General features: G+C 42.8%; 2 protein-coding genes across 2 annotated transcripts in view; both read right to left on the bottom strand.

The window, feature by feature from the left end:
• Positions 1–20779, bottom strand: part of LOC111836308 (NLR family CARD domain-containing protein 3-like) — a 50463-nt gene extending 29684 nt beyond the window's left edge. Inside the window, exons 1-3 of the mRNA XM_072706486.1 lie at positions 20670–20779; positions 18491–18544; positions 15344–15457 (exon numbers count right to left, since the gene is read on the bottom strand). Coding sequence (XP_072562587.1) covers positions 15344–15457; positions 18491–18544; positions 20670–20776 — 275 coding nt within the window. The 5' untranslated portion in view covers positions 20777–20779. The remainder of the gene's footprint in view (positions 1–15343; positions 15458–18490; positions 18545–20669) is intronic.
• LOC140582474 (NACHT, LRR and PYD domains-containing protein 3-like) lies at positions 1067–11663 on the bottom strand. The gene is made up of 8 exons (XM_072706865.1): positions 11598–11663; positions 9613–9841; positions 7717–9436; positions 6206–6379; positions 4290–4463; positions 3889–4062; positions 3728–3774; positions 1067–1834 (listed from the first exon to the last, which is right to left on the bottom strand). The coding sequence occupies exons 1-8, from the start codon at positions 11661–11663 to the stop codon at positions 1317–1319; spliced, it is 3102 nt and encodes a 1033-aa protein (XP_072562966.1). The 3' UTR covers positions 1067–1316.
• Positions 20780–22414: the final 1635 nt, after the last annotated feature.

The following is a 22414-nucleotide window of genomic DNA, read 5'->3' as shown; positions in this document are numbered from 1 at the left end:
TCCACCTAGTGGCCTCCTTGAAAAGTACACATTGTCTCCGGAAGGATCGCTTGTTCTGTGAATTAAAGTCAAAGTCAGCTTTATTGTCAATTCTGCCACATGTACAGAACACACAGAGAATTGAAATTACGTTTCTCACAAACCCTTGTTAAACAGAAAACATTAATACAAAAAAAATTAAAAATTAAAAATACAAGTAAGAAAATATTAATAAATACAATATACAAGTAAGGGCACGTGGCAGAGAGTGCAAATCAGATATAAAGTGTAAATAGAGCTTGTAGGTATGATAAGTGATAAAGAGCAGCCTTGAACAGACAGAGTCATTATGAGGTAGACTATGAGTAGGATGAGGTAATTAGCAGACCGATGCTACACAAAGTGACTGGTGCAGGTCAGTGAGTGTATGTGTGTGTGAGAGTGTGTATATCAGAGTTTCAGAAAGTCCGTGGGGCAGAATGGGGGAGTGGGGGCAGAGCCGGGAGAGAGTTGAGCTTCCTGGCAGCCTGATGGATGAAGCTGTCCTTCAGTCTGCTGGTCCTGGCCTGGAGACACCGCAGTCTCCTCCCTGGTACATTGCTTAATGGATGTCTGTGGATATTCTTACACGTCTGTTATTAATAATAATGCATGTAGGTAAATTTAGTGGCTTTTGCCGATCGGAGACAATGGATAGAGTATCTATGTATCAATATCTCTGTCAGGCACGTGGGGGGGGGGGTACCTTTTACAGTGGGGGAGTAAGGCTACCTGCGCACCTGCCCCTCCTGTCTGACGGGGGCGATGCCAGACCTTCTACAGGGGGGGGTCGTCATATTTATCTAATAAAAGACAATTTATTATTTAATCACATAAATTAATAATTTTGTTTACTTTAATCCACTGAACCAGAGCAGTAACAGGATATAATTATATGTTTCTGTTATGTCTCCAGTTAAATGATCATTATTTACACTGACTTACTCTCATTGTGTTATTAGTAAAGTGAATTTATTTAATTTAATCCAGCAGACTGTGGTTTCATTAAGTGACTCAGTTATGCTTTGGGTGACGCTGAAGCAGGACATTAATAGGACAGAACAGAAAGCCTTTATTGTCATTGTACAGGGAGGAAATACAGTAAATAGACATAAAAATATAAAATGTACATATACAGGGGAGGGGGAAAGCCCCCCCACTCATCAGGATTATATTTAGTTACATTTTATTCAGGCAGAAAAACTTATTTTTGTCAAACATACATTTCAGAGTAAAAAGGATTATAAAGGATTAAAAAGCAGAGATTTTACCTTTTTGCCAGGAGAACCAGCAACACGTCACAGTGACACTGAGGAGTTTAGATTAACCCAAAACCCTGGATAGAGGAGCTCAGTGAATGAGGAGGTGAATCTGTACAGGGGGGTCAGTCCATCAGAGGAGACTCTGTAGAAGGACAGAGCACCAGCCCCCCAGTCCAGATACACTCCTACTCTGCGGGAGCCTGAGGGCTTTATGGGTATGAGAGTCTGTTTCTTATTGTGCAGGACAGAGTAACTGTCAGGATCACAGTACAGACACCATGACTTGTCATTGTCTCCAAGCACACAGTCACTCCCTCCTTTCCTCCCAATCCCTTTATAAGTCACTCCTATCAGGGCTCCATCTCCATCCCACTCAGCCTCCCAGTAACAGCGGCCAGTCAGACTCTCTATGCACAGAACTTGGGGGTAGCTGTCAAATCTCTCTGGATGATCAGGATATGGCTGCTCTGCCCCCCGTGTCACCTTCCTGTTCCCCCCTGACAGAGACAGGTGTCTGTTTGCTGTGTTGGGGTCCAGCGTCAGCTGGCAGGAGTCTGTAGGCAGGAGGGAGAATTATTAATACCATCAGGCAGCCTGTACTTTATGTTTCTGTACAATATAAAAACAGCACAATTTCCCGAACGAAGCGGGAACTGAAGTTTATGAAATAGCTCAGGAAATGTCGGACGGCGCGCGACGCGGGCGGGAAGAGCCGCCAAAATGCGGCGCGAGCTAAACTGAGAGCTTAATTACGGGTAAATAAAATTACAAGCAGCGACATTCATCAGACACATTAACCACAAGCATATTTACCACAAAACGGCACCAGATATTAATACTAAAAGTCAGTGTATTTACTTTACAGACGAACTTCCTTCTACCCGCTAAAGCCGGGACACACCGGCCGCCTCGCTGCTCTCTGTATTTCTACCTGTATTTACCTTTGAAAATGATAGAATATATAAGTAATATTATTACATATTTAAAGTGACATTTAATAAAGGTTTGGACCTGGATTCTGATACAAACGCCTCCGAAGACGATTCCGGCGCCGGAGTTACGCTCCATGAGGATCCAGTTTTTGCAGTGATTGTCTGACATGGTCTTTAGTCACAGCAAAGCCGCTCTGAATGCATTTCACATGCATCGGCTTATTTCCGTGAAGCGTGTCATACTGTATCTACTGATCCGGGAGAAACACTGCGGTGTCAAGCGGGGCGGAATAGGTGCCGCGCAGTCAGCAAACTAATGATAATACCGTCTACAAACCATCAATGAAAGCGGATTAAACTACACAGATCGTGCATCATGAAAAACAGAAAAAAATTACTCAGAAAAACAGGATGGTTATTTCATTAATTCGGAAAAAACAGAATTGATTGTTTTTCAGACGAATGCAACACGCTTCCGTAGAGAACCGCTTACCGCGCGCGTGACTCTAGATGCGGTGCCGCTGCCGCGAGGCGTTGGCCCCGAAATTTCGCCCAGGCACGTGGCCGCTCTAATCTGTTAAATTATATTTTTCGCCGCATATCCAGTGTGTCCCGGGCGCAAATTTCTTTTAGCACCGTGGTTCGTGAAATCTTATCAAAATTCATAAGAAGCCTTACATGATTGGCTGGCTCATTAATATTTATGAGAGGAGCACTACCTGATTGGTCAGTTAACATCGATATGTGTCGCCTGTTTTTTTCTGTCTCAGGCATGGGTGCCCAAATCCAGTCCTGGGGGGCCGGAGCCCTGTGTAGCTTAGTTCTTTCCCTGTTCCACCATAAAGGATTCAGGTCAAGAGCTGTGTGGTAATTAGCACAAGGAGTGAATCAAGTGTGTTAAATGAGGGGAAACCCAAAAATGTGCAGGGCTCTGGCCCTCCAGGACTGGATTTGGGCACCCCTGGTGCCCTCTAAGGCATTCCCTGGCCAATCAGGAATATTCTCTCACGAATATTAACTCTTGAATTGTTCCAGAACCACCCTGTAAAAATGCAAATTCACATCTCACACTGGAGGAGAGAGCCTGGTATCACTGCCTATGGGTGCCGTCTTAGGACAATACTAACGAATCTCACACAGGAAACACATACACTCACGGCATGTGCAAAAAGAACGAATGCAAAGGATTCTTTTTTGTGAAAAAGAATATATTTTAACCATATTACGCTCCAACACAAACACAAAGATGATATAAGCAGTTATAAAGTATTTGTAAAAAAAATATATTTTTTTTTACGTATAAATGAATGAATAGTGTTTTGGTGATGATTTTGATGTTTTGTTTTTCTCATTTGGATGTTGTCTAAAATGACACACATAGAAACTCACCTAAACACAAACATGGAAATCCATCTACATACAGTGCAGAAAACACACTCAACACAACAACTGTGTGAATACAACCATAACATAGTATTGATGGTATTATTAATAAAAACCTGCAAACACACTTACATTTCTGTAAGCCTGGTCTGTTCCTGCACTCTCCACTGTGGTCCACACTGTAGGAGAAGCAGAATGACATAGTACTGCTGTATCCATTTATTTATTGGTGCCTCTTCTTCACATACATGCATAAATATCTGTAGCATGTCAGACACACACTCTGTACTCACTTCAGCTTCTCCAGTTTACAGCTGGGATCCTCCAGTACAGCAGAGAGCAGCTTCACTCCTGAGTCTCCTGGGTGATTGTAGCTCAGATCCAGCTCTCTCAGGTGTGAGGGGTTTGACCTCAGAGCTGAAGCCAGGGAAGAACAGCCTTCTTCTGTGACTCTACAGCCTGACAGCCTGCAGAGAGACAGAAAAAAACTCTCAGATAACTAAGATAATGTCATTATTACTGACTTTCAAGTAAATGTGACTACTTTCATACAATGTGAGTTCTTTCAATATTTACAGTTAAAAGTGTGGAATACCCAGTAACATTGACCTTAGGATCCCAGTTTAGGGTGGAATACCCAGTAATACTGAGTTCAGTATCTCCAGTTTACAGTGTGGAATTCCCAGTAACTGACCTCAGTATCTCCAGTTTACAGTGGGAATCCCCCAGTTCAGCAGAGAGCAGCTTCACTCCTGAATCCTGCAGGTCATTGTCACTCAGGTCCAGCTCTCTCAGGTGTGAGGAGTTTGATCTAAGAGCTGAAGCCAGCACCTCACAGCATTTCTCTGTGAGTTCACACCGGTCCACCCTTAGGAAAATGAAACACTTATAAAACCACCTTACGCATTGGTAATCTGTATGTGAGCCATCACTGCCATCACAGAAGAGATTTTGTAAAACAATGAATTTATTGTACAGTATATAAAAAGCATATTTAAGTTCTAAACTGCAACATAACTGTCACCTTCCTTTGTCTATTAGCTCTGCTGAACAACACAAACCATGTGCTAAGAACGACTGGCTTCCTGCTTTACTGCTTAGTTATTTCTAACATGGTTTACAGCTGATTAGTTTGTGGGATATAAGGAAGTTGGAGAAGAACAAAGAAGCTGTTTGTGTTTGTTTATTATGTTGCTGCTTAAGTGCATTATGGGTCGTCCTGCCAAACTTCTTTTTGGGAAACACATTTTCTGTAGCAGGGAAATTATTGTTAACAAAAATACAATTGAAAGAATTGAAACAGCAGTGATCGGCTCTCAGCCATAAAAGTATAGCGTTAGATCAGTGGGTAACACTTGAGGGAAGTTATCCATGACAGTATGGTATTAGATCAGTGGGTAACGCTTGAGGGAGGTTATCCACGACAGTATGGTGTTAGATCAGTGGGGAACGCTTGAGGGAGGTTATCCACGACAGTATGGTGTTAGATCAGTGGGTAACGCTTGAGGGAGGTTATCCATGACAGTATGGTGTTAGATCAGTGGGTAACGCTTGAGGGAGGTTATCCACGACAGTATGGTGTTAGATCAGTGGGTAACGCTTGAGGGAGGTTATCCACGACAGTATGGTGTTAGATCAGTGGGTAACGCTTGAGGGAGGTTATCCACGACAGTATGGTGTTAGATCAGTGGGTAACGCTTGAGGGAGGTTATCCACGACAGTATGGTGTTAGATCAGTGGGTAACGCTTGAGGGAGGTTATCCACGACAGTATGGTGTTAGATCAGTGGGTAACGCTTGAGGAAGGTTATCCATGACAGTATGGTGTTAGATCAGTGGGTAACGCATGAGGGAGGTTATCCATGACAGTATGGTGTTAGATCAGTGGGTTCTTCTTGGAGACCTTGGATGGGTAGCTGGAAGGCACAGCCTGGCCAATCTGAACCCCAGTGCTGCTCTGTTATTGGACTCCTGTGTGAACCACAGTCTGTCCATAGCGAACACCGTGTTCAGCATAAGGGTGTTTATAAGGCACCAGGCACCAGAGCTCGATGGTCGACTATGTGATCATATCTTATGGCTGTGGCACTTTGTCACTTATAATATCCGTTCTTAAATGTTTCATGTTCTTTTAATTATGTTTATTTTCACATTTTTCTTTGTCTATTTTTACATTATACAGTTTATTTTTTATATTTTCCGGAAAGCACTTTGAATGACCTTGGTGTATGAACATGTGCTAGACAAAGAAACTTGACTTGAACTGACATTAAATGTTCACTCTCTACTCACTTCAGCTTCTCCAGTTTACAGCTGGGATCCTCCAGTAGAGCAGAGAGCAGCTTCACTCCTGAGTCTCCTGGGTGATTGTAGCTCAGATCCAGCTCTCTCAGGTGTGAGGGGTTTGACCTCAGAGCTGAAACCAGGGAAGAACAGCCTTCTTCTGTGACTCTACAGCCTGACAGCCTGCAGAGAGATGGACAAAAAATCTAAGATAAATAAGATCACCTCACCAAAACAAGTGTGACTTTAAAGTAAATGTAACTACTTTCATACAAAGCGACTCCTTTCAATAATTAGTTAAAAGTGTGGATTACCCAGTAATACTGACCTCAGTATCTCCGGTTTACAGTGTGAATCCCCCAGTCCAGCAGAGAGCAGCGTCACTCCTGAATCCTGCAGGTAATTGTTACTCAGGTCCAGCTCTCTCAGGTGTGAGGAGTTTGATCTGAGAGCTGAAGCCAGCACCTCACAGCATTTCTCTGTGAGATTACAGCTGTCCAACCTGGAAAAGAAAACATTTTAAGACACAACTTACACATAGTTCATGGTACTCTGTATTATTAACGATGCATGTGGAAATTATATATGAATCTTCCCGTAATATATTCAGACCAATGAAACAGCTTCCACTGCAGTCGTCAGCCATCGTTCTGCCAGGTTTCCCCAAAGTAGGGCTGGATATTGAACTTCGGTACTTTTGTGGTACCGACCAAACTGTTCTGATCCTATCGAGGTTCGAAAATTTATTCTCTTTCGGTGCTAAATTTCGATACCGAAACACTATCTCAGCACCTGTGAGCTAATAAGCATGCAGCATACTCACGTAAAGATTTAAAGGCGCTGCTGATTGGCTGTCTAATGTAACATCACACAAACATATTATAGAGGAGAAAAGTGCATCCAGAGACAAACCTGGGAACCGGTTCCCATGTCTGTTGTTGTTTTTGTTTTTCACATAATGTAAATAATGCCTAAGAATCAAAAGTGTGGCTTCACATGTTTCCAGACTGCGACCATTTAGCTGCATTTTGTGACCATTATTGGAGACAGTGTGACTACATTTTATGACTATAGGCGCCCCTGTGCCTGTGCCCTCATTTATGCCCGAATATCCCACCATATAGTTTCATTTTAAATTTAAAATAATGTTAATCTGTTACTGCCTGACTAGCTGTGCCATCACATCCTCAGCCAGGAGCAGCTGAGGCCAGCAGAGGGCGCCAGTGAGCAGTCAGAGACAGCAGTCTTCTGGAAGCTCCCAGCTCTGGGCTTCATCACCTGGACACACCTGCTGACAGTAACACTCACATACCATGTCTGTGGGGCTGGTGTGTGGCTCAGCAGGCTAAGCCTCGGTGCCTGTGGTTGGAGGATCGCTGGTCAGACACTCAGCAGAACAGTCACATGTCTGTGGGCCCTTGATCGAGGCCCTTAACCCCCAGCTCCTGGGCTGCTGGATGTCAGCTGACCCTGTGCTGTGACCCTAAGCTTGGTGTCACCTGTAAATGTGTCTGTGTCTCTCATGGAGAGTGAGAAGAGAAGCACTCCAATGTACCAGTACTTCCAAATAAAGGATCATTTCACTCATAAACCCCCCAGATAAAGATCCCCTTTGTTTCTATAGCAGGTCAAGATGCACCCTGGGTGGTCATGGAAATGTCACTTTGTGTTTTACTACATCACTACCTTCAGTCATTATAAAATCTGGGTCCCAGATTATCAAAAAAAATCTAGCCCAGTTATTAATGCATGAGGAGAAATAAATTTCATATTTTACATATTTTAAACAATGTTAATCTGTTACTGTCAGACAAGATACGTTTCCACATCCTCACTTACAGAGCTGTCCTAGATGTCTTGACCACAGGCAGCAGCCTCCAATGTTCCTTATCTGATCTGACGAATTTCTTCAGATCAAACACATCCAGCTCCTCATCTGACATCAGTAACACAAAGGCCAGAGCTGAATACTGTGCAGGTGAGAGGTCTTCTGCTGAAAGACGTCCTGAATTCAGGTATCCTTGTACTTCCTCTACTAGAGAATTGTCACCCAGCTCATTCAGACAGTGGAACAGGTTGATGGTCCTTTCTGGAGATAAATTGTCCTTTATTTTCCCCTTGATGTATTGAGCTGTTTTTTTAATGTCATGTGAGCTGGTTCTTGTCTCTCCCAGTAGCCTTTGTAACAGAGTCTTACTGGAGTCTGTTGAGAGGCCCAGGAGGAAGCGGAGGTAGAGGTCCAAGTGTCCATTCTTGCTCTCTAATGCCTGATCTACTGCAGTCTTCAGCAAATTAGCTGATGAGTTTGACAGAAACTTGCATAAAGCAGCGAGATACTCCTGGATGCTCAGATGCACAAAGCAGTACACCTTCTCCTGATACAGCCCATACTCCTCCTTAAAGACTTCTGTACACACTCCAGAGTAAACTGAAGCTTCACTGACATTAATGTCATTCTCTGTCAGATCTTGCTCATAAAATATGAGATTGCCTTTCTCAAGGTTGTCAAAAGCCAGTTTCCCCAGTTTTAAAAGGAATTTCTTGCTGTGTTCCTTAAGCTTGGTTTCACAGTTTTTCATGTACTTGTCATTTTTTAAACCTGTCTGAAAGATCAGGAAGTGTGTGTACATTTCAGTCAGAGTCCTTGGAATTTCTCCCCTGTCAGTCTCACTAAAAAGCCTCTTAAGGACAGTGGCTGAAATCCAGCAGAACACAGGTATGTGGCACATGATGAAGAGGCTCCTTGATGATTTCACATGTGTGATAATCCTGCTGGCCAGACTCTCATCACTGAATCTCCTCCTGAAATACTCCTCCTTCTGGGCATCACTGAACCCTCGTATCTCTGTCACCTGGTGGACACACTCAGGAGGTATCTGATTGGTTGCTGCAGGCCGGGAGGTTATCCAGAGGAGAGCGGATGGAAGCAGATTCCCCCTAATGAGGTTAGTCAACAGCACATCTAGTGACGTTTTCTTTGTTACATCAAACCAGCTCTCATTGTTCTGAAAATCTAGAGGAAGGCGACACTCATCCAGACCATCAAAGATGAACAAGACTTTGTGCCTAAACAGCTCAGTGGATTCAAATGATTTCAGTTCTGGGACAAAGCGATGAAGCAGATCAATCAGACTGTATTCATCTTTAATCAAATTCAGGTCCCGGAAAGGAAGAGCAAACATGAAGTGAACATCCTGGTTTGCTTTTCCATCCACCCAGTCGAGAATAAATTTCTGCACAGAGACTGTTTTCCCGATACCTGCCACCCCTTTAGTGAGTACAGTTCTGATAGGTGTCTCACGCCCACATAAGGGTTTAAATATATCATTGCACTTGACTGTAGTATCTTCTGTTTGCCTTTTCTTGGATGCTGTTTCAATCTGTCTCACTTCATGTTCATCATTGACTCCTCCAGTCCCTCCTTCAGTTATGTAGAGTTCTGTGTAAATCTCATTGAGAAGTGTTGGCTGTCCTTCCTTAGCTTTGCCTTCAAATACACACTCAAATTTCTTCTTCAGGTTACATTTGATTGTGCGCTGACATTGTAACAGAAGATGCCCTGAAATTAAATGAGAGGTAAATGCACAGACTTTTCAAAAAACATATTTTTACTCATGTAAGCAAAACTAAATCAAATCAAATTAAATGATAAACTGAAATGTAATACATGTTTTTTTCCATATACTGTTTTTCTGAGGCCAAACAAACACACAGAGAATGAGATTTAGCTCTTACTCTTCTCCAGTAGGTCAGCGAGATCATTTTGCTCCATGGTCCTCAGGATGTACAGTGTGATCTTCAGAGCTCCTTCTCTACCACAGGTCTTCTGCATCTGACCGTCACTGTCCTGGTCATTGTCCTCCTCCAGCTGAGGCTCAGAGCATTCTGGGTCATTCTGATCTAGGTACCTCGTGATCTTCTTCAGCTCGTCCTTCAGGAACCTCACAGCATTTTTCTCTAGTGACTAAAACACACCATCACAGTTAATAATTGCTACTTGAACTAAACCATTTCATAGTTTCATTTGTGAATCGTAGGGTTGAATATCTTCACTTAACATGATTAGTTTCTTACTGTACAGCTGTATAAAATATAAGCTAATTCACACAACACTTCAGAAAATATATATCAGCAATGAATACAAACCTTCAATGTGGAAGATAAACCCGGTTTCTCCTGTAGATCTGAACTGCATTCATCCATTTGGTCTCTGTCAATAAGGCGGAAATATAAAGACCTCCAATCATCTTCACAAAGTGTAACAGAAAGTCTGTAATGGTCCCCATTAAAAGTGCTCTTGCTGCTGATACAGAATAACCTAGTGGTGTATTTTAATGTGTAAAGGTGTAAGATGCCTTTTTAAGCTTTATTCATTAGGGCGGCTTCATAACATCAATCTTCTCATAACAGCAGAAGAGAACCAGTGACATCCTGCTCCTCCACACAGAGAGACAGCAGGCAGGACAGACAGTTTGATATGTAGCCCTTTGTATTCAATGGCTTTTAGAGAGTTTAACTTGATTTCAAACAGATTTCAGCTTAATTAGCAGAGCTAACTAACAACATTTCATTCACCATCCTGTCAGCAAACTGAGTAAATATCCTGAGAATTTATGATGGTCTCTGACAGGAAGCTCAATATCAACATTTTTACAAACAATAGACCTTAAAAAATACAAAATTGTTTATTTTCTGTCCATGATTCAATTGTTGATGCACTGTAAAAATATTTCCTCCATTCATTTAAAAACTCGATCTAAATTAGAAAGAAATGCTGTACGTCTGGATCGACAAATAAAATCAAATTGGCACAACTAATATCAACTAATGCAGCCAACAACAGTTATGTGTGTAAAATTAACTACACAGTAATGGATGTTCAATTAACTATACAGTTATGGCTGCTAAATTAACTACACAGTTATGCCAACACCATGTGTAATTGTCATACATAAACAACTATACTGGACAGACAACTAAATTGAGCAAATGATAAACTCAGTTTATCAGTTTATCATCAGACAGACAGACCTTTATTGTCACTATTACAAAAACAGTGAAATAATAGTTCAGCAGCTCTCTGTTTAGCAGTTTAAGTTAAAGTAATAAATAAGAAATAAGAACAACACACAAAAAGAAACAGCCGTCCTCTTACAGTGTGAGTGTCTGAGTACAATGTGTTTGAAATGTACAGGGATGCCGTGAAAATCCTCCTGAGCTTTTCAGCCACCCCTGTAACATAAGGGATGATAACACTCTTACGTTTGTTCTCTTCCCTGTCAGTTGTAGCCGTGCTACACATTTCACACCAGGCAACACACTGAGACAGAAACTGGTCCACCTCAAAGACAAAACACCCAGACACAAACAGAGCAGCGTAGTATATGCAGTTCAGTGCAGTGAGGAATGTACAGATCTGTACACAGGAGAAACCAAACAGCAGCTCCATAAACGCATGGCACGGCACAGAAGAGCCAGCCAATCAGGACAAGACTCAGCAGTTCACCTACATCTGAAAGACAAGGGCCACTCCTTTGATGACCAGGACGTTAAGATTCTGAACCGGGAGGCTGACTGGTTCAAACGAGGTGTGAGAGAAGCAATTTACTGCAAGAAAACGACCCTCGTTAAACAGAGGAGGTGGCCTTAGGCATAATTTATCACCCACTTACAATGCTGTTCTTTCAACTCCACCCAGACAGTTTCACAGTCATTCATACCCTGGCCCAGGTGGTCACAGTGACATACATGAAAGCCAGGGGACACAACAACCCACAGGTGACCATCGAGTATTAACGACTTGAGGGCTCCACAGGATTTATAAACCTGCTACTCTAACCAGTCAGTCAGAATGCAGAAAGCCCTCTGGATTGAAGGGCGGAACGTCTTCAAGGAACTAAACAAGTCCAGTTGCCCTGAATAATCTTTCTTGGGATGAGGGGGGAGAAAAGGTAGCGTCCAGGGTGTGAGGAGCCTGTGATGATGTTACTGGCTCTGTTACTGGTGCAGTCTGCCAGTGTAAATATCCTTGAGGGGGGGTAGTGCTGTTTACATGCACTTTAAAAGTCTGGGTTTAGTCAGACTAACACAATAATTAGTTTTTCTTGGTTTGCATGTAAACAAACTGACAGAGATGATTCCTGTGTGACGTTTTGTTCATCTTCATCACACCTCAAATCATCACTTCATCATATCACACATCCACCAGCCCTACAATATACTACAGCCATTTTTCGGAATCAGGCCAAAATACCCCGTCTCGCACTGCGATGTCATAAGCCAGTGAAAAACCAACAGCTTGAAGTACCGCACTCTTGGTACTTTCTCGCAGTAAAATCACACCCACAAAACACCAGGCAATACATAGTTTCAGATGTTGAATTTATTGCCTTCCCTCCCTGCAACATATGCAATTGTTGAATCACACAACTGAAACAGAAGAAAAACAAACATTTAACAAAGTATCCATTTATGGAGTCCTGGTAATATTTGTGTTGCTCCAACCTTCTTGTAGACAACTTTGGAATAATGTCGATAACCCTAGAGTGGGTAATTTAACGTAAGGCTGGGAGATAAAATGATAACGATAATTAACTCAGTGGGGGGGCAGGTAAGTCGAAAGTAACCAGCCCAATAAGGGCAATGCAGCAAAATCCAAAATGAAAGTGAACAATAAAATTCAATCCATAAATCCACAGAGTAATAATCCACAGAGAATTCAGACACTCTAGGAAGGATCATGGTGGCGTTTTGTCAGCCGACTAATACAACCTGGCCTGCTGCCAATCACAGTGTTCGGAGGATGAACAACCTAAACACAGCAAACGCACAGTGAGGTTTACTGGGTTAGCAGGGCCCACATGCTACTGTTCTGGTAAAACAGGCGAGTCACGGGAGAGAAACTGCAGCGTCTGTATCAGCAGCCACGTGTTTTTAAAAAGGAGATATTGTGGATAAACCAGGTAAAAAGACATCAGTGGTGTTGTGATACTTTGGCAGTTTAAAGAAGCTTAAGACACAACAGACTGGTACTGTGTTTGTAACTGTAAAACATGTGCCGACTAAAACTGGAAATACTACAAACTTATTTCACGCCTTGAAGCATCGTGATCCAGTGGGACATACAGAATGCAGGCGCTTACAATCACAGACATCAGCAATCAGTGCTGCAACTTTCAACTTTCTCATTTTGGTTCAAAACAGGATACAAAGTTTTATTTATCAATATGAAGCAGGTGGCAACCAAACCCACCCTCTGTGACAAGCGACGAGGCCATCAGAGAAAAAAACCCAGCAATACCGTACTACTGGCGTATCACTGGTGTCACACTACCAGCAATGTCAAACCACTATCTGTAGACGTGCTGCTATGGTGCTTTTCTACGCAAAATACTGTACCGCATAATGTGTTGTTGGTGAGCTAAGAAGTTCTACTGAGGATCTTCTCACACTTCACTTTGCCACATGTCATTATGGTCAGTGAACGGTCTGCATATATAATGCACTTATCAGTCGACACAGACGGTCGTGGTTAGTGCACGAGTAAAGCAATGAAATTTCAATTAAGCAACTTAATTCACTAACTCTAATTTCAGCTTGCAGGAAATCAGTCTTTACATTAATCCTCATCCTTTTACCTCAGATGAAGTTTATATTGAACACCAGCAAAACTACTGTTTAAATTTTCAAAGACAATAGGATTTGTGAAAGTTAAAAAAGATGCATTCTTTGAGAAGCATTTATCCTCTCCATCAGGACACTGTGGACGGTGAGAGGAAACAAATCCTCATTATATAAATATAATTCACGTAATGTGGGCAGTAGGGATGCACCGATCCGATATCTATATCGGTTAAAGGCTTAAATAAGTGGATCGGATATCGGTGGCATTGGGCCGATCTATGGGACTAATCTATTTGATTAATTTATAAAGTTTTTCTGTATTCGTACACGTGCAGAAGCTACGTCAAGTGCGCGCAAACTTCGTAATGCATCAGCGGCGCGCAGTTAAACCAGCACGTTTTGTTAAGAAAAGCTACAAGAACAGCTAACAGCATGGAAGGAGCTAACGACAAACTGTCATCTGTGTGGGGGTATTTCACACTTGCTACGCCAACAAGTTCCACGGCGGTTTGCAATATCTGCAGAGCCAATGTTTCGCGGGGAGGCAGCAGCACTGCAAAGTATAACACGACCAACTTAATGAAGCACCTCCAGAAGCGTCATGCCAAAGAGTGTGAGGAGCTGAACAGAAGAAAAACAGGGGACTGACGAGGCAGGTAACTCTACAGGCAGCACTGCAAAGTATAACACGACCAACTTAATGAAGCTCCTCCAGCAGCGTCATGCCAAAGAGTGTGAGGAGCTGAACAGAACAAAAACAGGGGACTGACGAGGCAGGTAACTCTACAGGCAGCACTGCAAAGTATAACACGACCAACTTAATGAAGCTCCTCCAGCAGCGTCATGCCAAAGAGTGTGAGGAGCTGAACAGAACAAAAACAGGGGACTGACGAGGCAGGTAACTCTACAGGCAGCACTGCAAAGGTGCGAGAGACTCCCCAGCAATACTGTAAAAGCAAGAAAAATAACAGAAAAGGTACTCGAATTGATTGTTCTGGATGAGCAACCCATCGTAGTTGTAGAAAATGAGGGATTCCGCTGCCCGATTGAACACTTTGAACCATGGTACAGTTTGACATGACGGAAACATTTTTCTGAGACCGCTCTGCGTCAGCTGTACAAAAAAGTATGGGAACCTGTATCACAAATGATAAAAGATGTACCAGCGATTAGCTTCACCACTGATACCTGGATCTCTGACATGTGCCCATTATCGCTTTTGAGTTTAACTGCACACTGACTGGACGCGAGAGGCGACCCTCAAAGTGCGGGGTTTTCATTTAATACACTTCTATTGTTGTACACTGCAATTTTAATTCCTGGAGATTGCTGCACCTGAAACAATACTTATAACATTACTTACATTGGAATTTGAATTTCTGTCACTTTACTGTTACCAGGTTGTTAGTATTATGTTAATAGTAAGTAATTCAGCTTATACTGTACATATTTGTGTGCGTATTTTTTACATTGTCTTCCAAAATGAGATATTTAGGTCAAATATTTAAGCCTGATGTCTCCTTAAATATAATCTCCATCTCCTCTCCATAGTGTGACATACGTCTTATTAATTAATCACCGGTATCGGATCGGTACTCGGGATCGGCCGATACCCAAAGCCCAGGTATTGGTATCGGAACTGAAAAAGTTAGATCGGTGCATCCCTAGTGGGCAGGATCATGTTAACTCTTTGGGGAATTTTCAGTAAAGTCTGAAAGATGACAAGATTTGTGAAAGTTAAAAAAGTACTTTCTTTTATGGTATTTTCCTCATAGGTTGTGTGCCTGTATGCATTTTGAATAAGAGTCTGATTGTTTTAAACAGTGTTTGTTTACACATTTACCTCTGATCTGTAGGAAAAGGTCCCTCTCTGAATTTCATTGGAGGCTCCATTGACCCGTCACTCTTCATGGAAACACAGCTGGGTGCAGGTGAGCCTGCTCTCTCCATCAGGACACTGTGGGCAGAGAGAGGAAACAAACCCTCATTATATAAATATAATTCATGTAATGTGGGCAGTATCACATTAAACCTTCAGTAAAGCATTATTTAAGTTATTTTCCTCCTAGCTTGTATGTGCCTGTATGCCTGTTATCAACTGATATTGCTAACAATGGCTAATAACTAACTGGGCTAGAACTGGGGCCCATTTCATTAAGCAGGATTTCTTGCTTAAGCAGATAGCTTCCTACATCCTCCCGAGTGCACCCCCACCCCGGAAGGCGAAGCCCCTGAACCCCCAACGCCTCCCCCCACAGGTCAGACCCACAGCCGTCCAGGGACAGCGACCCCGTGACCCCAGCCGGCGGGAAGCCAGAGACCTGCAATAGCCAGGACACCCGGCTCCAGCTCGGAGGCCAGAGCAGCGAACCCTCACTACCCCCAACAACACTGCGTGATGAAATTATTTATTGGGGTCCATGAGTATTCAAAATCTGTCAGCTGATTTTTTGTACAGGCAGACATTCTCTCCATAGAAATGTGATCAAGCAGTAGATTTTTTTAAATTGCATTATGGTTAATTTCTCTTTTGACTTCCAGTTCAAAAGGATTGTTTTTTTTGGCGATGGTTAGGACAGTGAGGAGCATGTGCGATGTTTCTTTTGTGCCCATATTAATGTTAGTGGGATCACCTAGTTCTTCACAAATCTTCAGCCAGAATTTAACAGGTGTGCAGTACCACATAGTGTGCAAATAATTATCGAGAGTCATTCATGCAGATTGCGTATCTATCAGTAACCCTGATACCCATCTGGAACAGCCATTGTCATGTGTAGTTTGTTCTATGAGGAATCTCATACTGTATCAGCTGTAAGCTGGCATTCTCAGTCATTCCCAATGTGTTTGAGCAGATTTGTATCCAAAACTTAGAGTCTGTGTTGAGGAGTAAATCTTTCTCCCATTTGAGGGTCGGGAAAAAGGATGTCATCAGCGTATAACGCAATTCTGTGATCTATTTCTCCTGGTTTAATACCAGTTATTTCCCTTTGTCTTCTAATAGCCTCTGCCAGTGGCTCAATTGCCATTGCACAAAGGAGTGGAGATGGGGGGCAACCCTGTCGCATCCCTCTACGAAGGGGGAATAATTCGGAGGCACATCCGTGGATAAGGATCCTGGCAGTGGGAGATTTATATAATACACTTATCCAGCGGATGTAGTCTTCACCCAGTCTAAACCTCTGCAGAACATCAAAAAGATATTCCCACTCAACCCGGTCGAACGCCTTTTCTGCATCTAAGGATATTACCAGGGCCTTGGTCTTATGGGTTTCGGAAAATTGTTCAACATTCAATAGGCGTCGCATATTGGCTTTAGAGTACCTGTTTAATATAAAACCTGTTTGGTCTGGATTAATTAAAGAGGGGAGAAACCTTCCCAATCTAATAGGCAGTACTTTCGCCAGAATCTTGCAGTCTACTCCAATCAAGCTGATGGGTCTGTAAGAGGCACAATTTTTCAGAGGCCTGTTCTTTTTATGAATTAATGCGATATTAGCATTATAGAGAGTTGGAGGTAGACATCCTTTCTCAGATGATTCAGTCAACATCCTAATCATTGGTCCAACTATTACATTAGCCAGTTTTTTTTATAAAATTCCGGCCCAAATGAGCCTTACCTCCCTTTAGCCCTTGGATAACTTTGAGAACCTCTTTTTCGGTAACTGGAGCAGACAAGGCTTCTCTGTGCATTGGAGAGGGTAGGCAGCTGAATCTGTTTGAAAAATCTTTCCCTCTGTGACAGTGTATCCTGGTTTTCAGACGAATATAATTCCTCATAAAACCTTTTCATTAGTTGAGTTATATTCCTAGTTTCGTAGTGTTCCATCCCTTTTTCATCTAAGAGTGTAGCTATTATTCCAGATTCTTTTCTTCCCCTCACTAGGTGAGCTAATAATCTGCCCAGTTTATTGCCATGTTCGAATAACCTGTGTGTTGCGTTGAAAATATAGCTTTTTGCTTTCTGCGTGAGAAGTTGATCAAGAGAGGAGCGAGCGGCCTCTAGTTTATGTCTTGTGTTACAATTGCGTGAAGATTTAAACTCTGTTTCCAAAATTTCAATTTCTTTTTGCCAATTCGAGTTGAGTTGTTAATATTTTTTTTCTCTTAGCAGAAGTGTACGAGATAATAGCTCCCCTTATGTATGCATTTCCTGCTTCTCAAAGTGTCGATGTTGAAATATTAACAGTGGAATTCTCAGAGATGTAAAAGTTCCACTGTTCTAAATATTTCACAAAAAATGGATTGCTGAGAAAGGTGGGATTAAAGCACCAATATCTAGATAGCGGATCCAGATATGGTGAGAGAAGTTCTAGGCTTACTGATGCATGGTCAGATAGCACGCAAGGTTTAATAGTGCTAACCCTGGCCCGGTCAAGGGCCTTTCTGGAGATAAAAATGTAATTAGTCCTGGAATGGCTATTGCGAGGATCTGAATAGAATGTGAAGTCTTTAACTCTTGGGTTTGCAATCCTCCAGGCATCAAACAGCCCAAGCTCAGAGCAAAGCTCCTTTGTCGATCTAGACACTTTGGATGGGTAGTGGTGTTTAGGGGGGGTTGAAATCTATTATGGGATCCAAAGCACAGTTGAAGTCCCTTCCTATAATTGTAAGGGATGTGGAAAAGGAGGAAATATCCGCTAAGAGTTTAGAATAGAAAGAGGGTTCGTTGGTATTAGGATCATACACTGATCCCAACAGAACGGACTCCCCATGCAGGCAGCCGGATACAAAAACATCTCCCCTCTTCATCTGACAGGACTTTATCGACTGTAAAAACCAGTGTTTATGGATTAATATAGCTACTCCCAGGGGGGCAACTACTCACTTCTTGGGGGGTATGTAACAACAATGTTGGCGCCCCCCCCCCCATTTAGTGACTTTGCAGACTTATTGCACATGAATTACACAGCTATCTGATGCAGTCTTACAGTAATCATAATACATCAGTTAGCTGAGTTTGTGTTACGGTCAGAACAGAATAGCGACCTACCTGCTGCTTTCCCTTTCATTTCCTGATCCTGTCTCATTGTCTCCATCCTCACACCTGAATGAAATTAATAGAGCATTAAATATAGTTGCTTTATATATATATATATATATATATACATATAGGCCTAGTTGCAATGTACATTACATTACATTTTAATTTAAGAAATTCCCACCAGGCTGCCAATGATGAGCTAATATTGATGCTCTTAAAGCAGCAATGTTTTTAATGGTGAGGCTGATAAAGAGCAGATCCTGGATTTGGACATCATTACAGAATGTTTGTTCGATATCCAACCAGATATGGTCTACTGGATTTTGTTTGATCCATTTTAGTATATACTGTACTCTACTGGCAAGATAATTGTAGAAATTATGCTGCAGAAGGTGCCCCAGCTCAGGAAGACATCCTGTGTGGTCCAAAGAAAAGGCGCTCCAGCTCCCTTAAGGACTACAGACCCGTCGCTCTCACTTTTGTTGTCATGATGAACTTTAAGAGGCTAGTGCTGAAACAGCTCTGACCCCTGGTAACAGACCAGCTGGATCTCCTGCAGGTTTGCCTACCAGGGACACACAGGTGTGGATGATGCTCTGATCCACATGCTCCACAGAGCTACTCCCACCTACACAAAGCCAGCACCACAGTCAGCATCAGGTTCTTGGACTCCAGTGCCCTTAACACCATCCAGCCTCTCAGATGGAGGCACAAGCTCGGGACAAAACAGCTTGATGCCCCCAAAGTCATTTGGATCATGGACTATCTGACCAACAGATGACAGTTTAAGAGGCAACACTGGGCAGCTGAGGGAACCGTCCTGTCTCCCCCTTCCTGTTTACCATCTACGCATCGGACTCCCAGGACAGCACCAGCTCTTGGCATCTACAGAAGCTGTCAGATGCCTCCTCCTTTGTAGGATAGATAAGGAATGGAGAAGAGTCGAAGCACAGGGAGCCATATAGAGGAGCTGATGGTGGATTTTTAGCAGGTTAAGAAGCCCCTGAGGCCAGTCACCATCCAGAGGGAGGGAGTGGGGGTGGGGAAGTGTTACCTGAAGTACCTGGGGGTCCACCTGAACAGCAGACTGGACTGGGCAAACAGCACACCAGCGGTATACAAGAAAGGTCAGCACAGACTCTACTTTCCAAGGAGGATCAGGTCTGTTTGGAAAGCAGACTCTCTCAATTGTTTGAACAAATTCCTTGACCCTGAACAAACTCATCAGGATGGCCAGCTCCGTCACAGCACTGACCCTGAACAAACCCATCAGGAAGGACAGCTCCATCGCAGGACTGACCCTGAACAGTCATGGTTGGTGCATGAATACAGCAATGATATTCCACCAGAATTGAGGAACAATTGTACATGCATAGTCGACATGTCCAGACTCACAAAAAGTACAATAGACCCAAAATCCAGGCTGCACACACATGTGCATGACAAGATTTACCTCGATCATACTGTGTACAAGCTGTACGAAAGCAATTGTTTGATTTTTTTGTTTCTGATAAAGTAACAGGACAACCCAGCGAGCCTTTAACAGGCTGTTGTTGGTATTGGTGGTCTAGTGGTTAGGATGCTTGTCTCTTGACCAAACAATCATGGGTTTGAGTCCCACCTCTGGCACTACTACCACTGGACTTGGGTCCCTGAGCAAGACCCTTAACCCCCACTTGCTCCAAGGGGGACTGTCCCTGAATTTAGAATAAATGGAAATAGCTCTGGATACGAGCATCTGCAAATTGCTGTGAATGTAAACAAGCACCGGTCCATTAAACATGTTAAAAGTAAGGCTGTATTCTGAGCATGATCTGAGTCCATAAGAATGCATTTAATTTCTTATTGAAACAGAAACATCCGTCCCAGAAGACAATTTATTGTTCAGTCATTTTTTAATAGATACCAGCTTTATACAGGTCAGCCTGCTTTTCCAGCTGTATGCTGAGAATTGAAATATGAAATGCAATGTTCAATTAACTAACTTCCAATTCCATTATTAGCAGTAATCCTCATCCTTTTACCTCAGATTAAGTTTATATCAAATAAAGACAAAACGTCTGTTTAAATTTTCAAAAGATGGGATTTGTGAAAGTTAAAAAAAGGTGCATTCTTTAAAAAGCTATTTTCTTCATAGCCTGTGTGCCTGTATACCTTTTGACTGACTGTGAGTTTTTTACACATTTACCTCTGGTCTGTATGAAAAGGTCCCTCCCTGAAGTCGAGTGGGGGCCCCATTGACCAGTCACTCTTCATGGAAACACAGCTGGGTACAGGTGAGCCTGCTCTCTCCATCAGGACACTGTGGGCAGAGAGAGGAAACAAATCCTCATTATATAAATATAATTCATATAATGTGAGCAGCATCACATTAAACCTTCAGTTGCTCAGTTTTCTGCTTAACCAGCCGTGAAGCTCTTCATGCAAACCGGCTTTTTAAAGTTAGATTTCATGTGAAATAAACTGCCTCATCTAACCCTAACATTCCTGTATGAAAGGTTTAGTTAACACTGTTACAGCCTCTGTCACTAGACTTGGCTGCTGTTCCTCTTTCCCAGTTAGTTTGTATCTGTATTTGTTCTCTACAGCGTTACAGTATGTGGTCATTTAGGGTAGGAGGGATGATGTGATGGTTGCCTCTAAAATAGAAGAACTGGCTGATTTTGGAGGACAGAGGAAAGGAAATGCTGAGGTATTTTATTATTAAACTACAAATATTAATGTGCCCCCCAGCCTTAGCTAGGAACCCTGTTTACTTTCACCTTGTGGCCTAACTATAGACCCACAGACACATGCATGCTAGTGGCCTGTAACACTGTTACCTCTCAGGCCTCTTTGTCTTACACCCTACAGGGGGGGTCATTGCAGACACAGCTCCTCTCTCCTTATACCCCACAGGGGGGGTCATTTCAGAAGCAGGTTCCTCCATTTTGGTGCTGATCCACAGCAGATGATTCCTACTGGGGTCTCTGTGAACATGAAGGGTAAACAGACACATACAAATACAATATCTAACAATCAACACTTTTACGTTGAACTGGACGTTACTGGAATAACAATGTCACGCTAACAGTTATCGCCAGTTTTTTTCTTCAGAAAACGCCACACGGCCGCAGAACTTTATCTACTTTATTCCCGTAGTGTCACACGCTCCATGTTCGGCAGCGCTGCATTTCAGGTGAACTCAAGTCATTAAAACATTCTATATAAACGTGTTACTTTGTTGAATGTTAAGCGAATTATTCCATAATGTTTACTCCAGGCGATTATTTACAGTGTAACGAATTAAACGTCTAATTATACTGAGAAGTATTAAATCCCAGCATGTGTGTTAAACAGGGGCAGATTTTAGGGGCGGCCACCGCACATCAAAATAATAAAAAACAAAATTTGGATTATTTTATTCTCTAAGCAGATTCACAGAACAGACACGGTGTGGTGCCCCCCCCCCTCCCCCCATAAGTATAACTGCCCCCCGCAACAGCCCCCCCAATCAAAATTTTCTGCCGACGCTGCAGGTTAAACACGTTTATTTTATTATTAGTTGTATCTGCTATTATCTTACCTTGCAATACAAAATATATTTTTCCAGCGTCTTATTCGTGTTCCTTACTGACGTGGCGACTCTGGCTTTAAATCTTTCACTTTCATTTACAGATTAATGTTCGCCCTGTGGGGGGGGGGAGAACCTGCCCTCCGGTAACTGACTGGCTGCACCTGGAGGGGCGGAGGAATGTCCCAGGAATGTCGCTTAAAGGACACTGAGACAGATGGGAGGGGCAGTACGGAATAGGAAGCCCGGGTGTTTAACACAGCGCCCCCCCCCCTTTTCACTGGCTGCCGGTTCGCAGTGGGGGACACGGTGTGGCTGTCGCCGATATCAGGGTGAAGGATGGGTGAGGCAGGAGCGGGGGGTAAATGTGTAGGGAAGAC

Source organism: Paramormyrops kingsleyae, chromosome 24 (assembly GCF_048594095.1).
Source record: "Paramormyrops kingsleyae isolate MSU_618 chromosome 24, PKINGS_0.4, whole genome shotgun sequence".
Lineage (NCBI taxonomy): Eukaryota > Metazoa > Chordata > Actinopteri > Osteoglossiformes > Mormyridae > Paramormyrops > Paramormyrops kingsleyae.
The sequence above is the reverse complement of the archived record's forward strand: the minus strand, read 5'-3'. Positions and strand labels throughout refer to the sequence as shown.

Bases quoted from the DNA above. Each gene is read 5' to 3' on its own strand.
- LOC140582474 (XM_072706865.1), bottom strand. From the start codon at position 11,663: ATGGTCACCTGTGGGTTGTTGTGTCCCCTGGCTTTCATGTATGTCACT. The intron at 9,437-9,612 runs GTAAGAGCTAAA...ATTTAATTTCAG, and splicing joins CGCTGACCTACTGGAGAAGA to GGCATCTTCTGTTACAATGT. The intron at 4,464-6,205 runs GTCAGTATTACT...CATTTTCCTAAG, and splicing joins TGTAAACCGGAGATACTGAG to GGTGGACCGGTGTGAACTCA.